The sequence below is a fragment of the Diachasma alloeum genome, unplaced genomic scaffold, assembly GCF_001412515.2.
Source record: "Diachasma alloeum isolate Michigan unplaced genomic scaffold, Dall2.0 Dall_scaffold_63909, whole genome shotgun sequence".
In the NCBI taxonomy this organism is placed as follows: Eukaryota; Metazoa; Arthropoda; class Insecta; order Hymenoptera; family Braconidae; genus Diachasma; species Diachasma alloeum.
Window position 1 is genome coordinate 505 of NW_021683430.1, and position 1,468 is coordinate 1,972.

Genomic DNA, 1,468 nt, shown 5'->3' on the forward strand with positions numbered 1-1,468 from the left:
AGAGCCTAAGCTTTTCTTTCCTTCTAGATGAAATGGGAGAAAGATGTTTGTGGGGCCTGGTAAAATATGAATTAATTCTCCGTACGAGATCAGTGTCTGAAGAATCGATAGTTTCGTTAATCGAAATCAATCATTGCAATATGGATTTTTCATCTCACATATTCTTTCCGCCTCGTTTTATATCTGAAAATCTCAAAAAACACTCCAATTTAGTGGTTTGGAAACTCAGCTTTCGCCTCAGCTTACGATGTTTTATCAAGTCTAAGTATTTAAATGTCATTTTTCATATGTATTCATCTCCTTTGTTCATACAGAAAAAATGGACAGTGATGAAGAATCCTTGCAGTCAGTTCTGTCTGGAGATGGGACAAATTACTTCGATGACTACGACAGTGACGAGTGTTCAGACATATGGACTGACGACGAAGCATTTTCGGATATAGGAGAACCAAGTTTTCAAGAACGGTTACGAGATTTATTCATTTATTTACGTTTGGAACAATCGAAAGGGACCGCGATTCTACGACTCTTACGTGAACATCGCTGCTTCTCTTATTTGCCAGCCGATCATCGAACTCTGGTTACAACACCTCAACAACACACTGATCTGAGACGAGTTGAGCCCGGAGAATATTTACATTTAGGTGTTGAGAAACGAATCACCAAGTATCTTGAGCAGATACCAGTGGAATATGTACCGCGTCATTTAATCTATGACTTTAGTACAGACGGTGCCAATCTCGATAAGTCTGGTTACATAGTTATGTGGCCCATCCAAGTCAGAATTGTTAATATCCCAAATAGTACTCCCATCATGGTTGGTATTTATAAAGGCCCACATAAACCTGCTTCTGCCATGGATTTTTTCAAGGATTACATTACGGAAATTATGAGAATTTCATTGAATGGTGGTATTCTTTTCAATAATGTGAGAATTCCACTAATTGTACGCTGTTTCATCGCTGATGCTCCCGCCCGAGCTATGATGTTGAATCATAAATATCCTACTGGATACAATAGTTGTTCTAAGAGTTACCCCAATGGTGCACCACGAACTGATGCTGATTATCGGAATCTGGTAGACGAAGATCATCATCATCGACCGAGTATTCTTGCAAGACTTCCAGCATTTGATTTAGTCAAGCAGGTGACGTTTGGTTGGATGCACCTCACTTTGCTTGGCTCAGTGAAGAGACAAACTTTAGCAACAGTGAAGGGTGGGAAGTTGTTCTCGAAAGACGTGAAATTATCCGCTCAAGACATTGAAATCGTCAATTTTCGACTTCGAGCGATTCGTGATTTCTGTCCTCGAGAGTTCGCTCGTCGCCCTGGAAAAATTACGGATTATGCGCGAATGAAGGCAACGGAATTCCGTCAACTCATATTGTATACGGGGCCAGTCATTTATTTCGGAATTCATAAGCAGAGAACATTCGACCATTATCTATTCCATCACACAGCACTACGA

The 1,468-nt window shown here is 40.3% G+C and overlaps 1 protein-coding gene across 1 annotated transcript; it reads left to right on the top strand.

Moving 5' to 3' along the window:
* Positions 1-319: 319 nt before the first annotated feature.
* On the top strand, positions 320-1,147 carry LOC107047521 (the record flags this gene model as incomplete). Its single annotated transcript, XM_015270296.1, has 2 exons — positions 320-452; positions 564-1,147. Coding segments are annotated over exons 1-2 (717 nt in total), but the record flags the coding sequence as incomplete, so codon positions are not given.
* Positions 1,148-1,468: the final 321 nt, after the last annotated feature.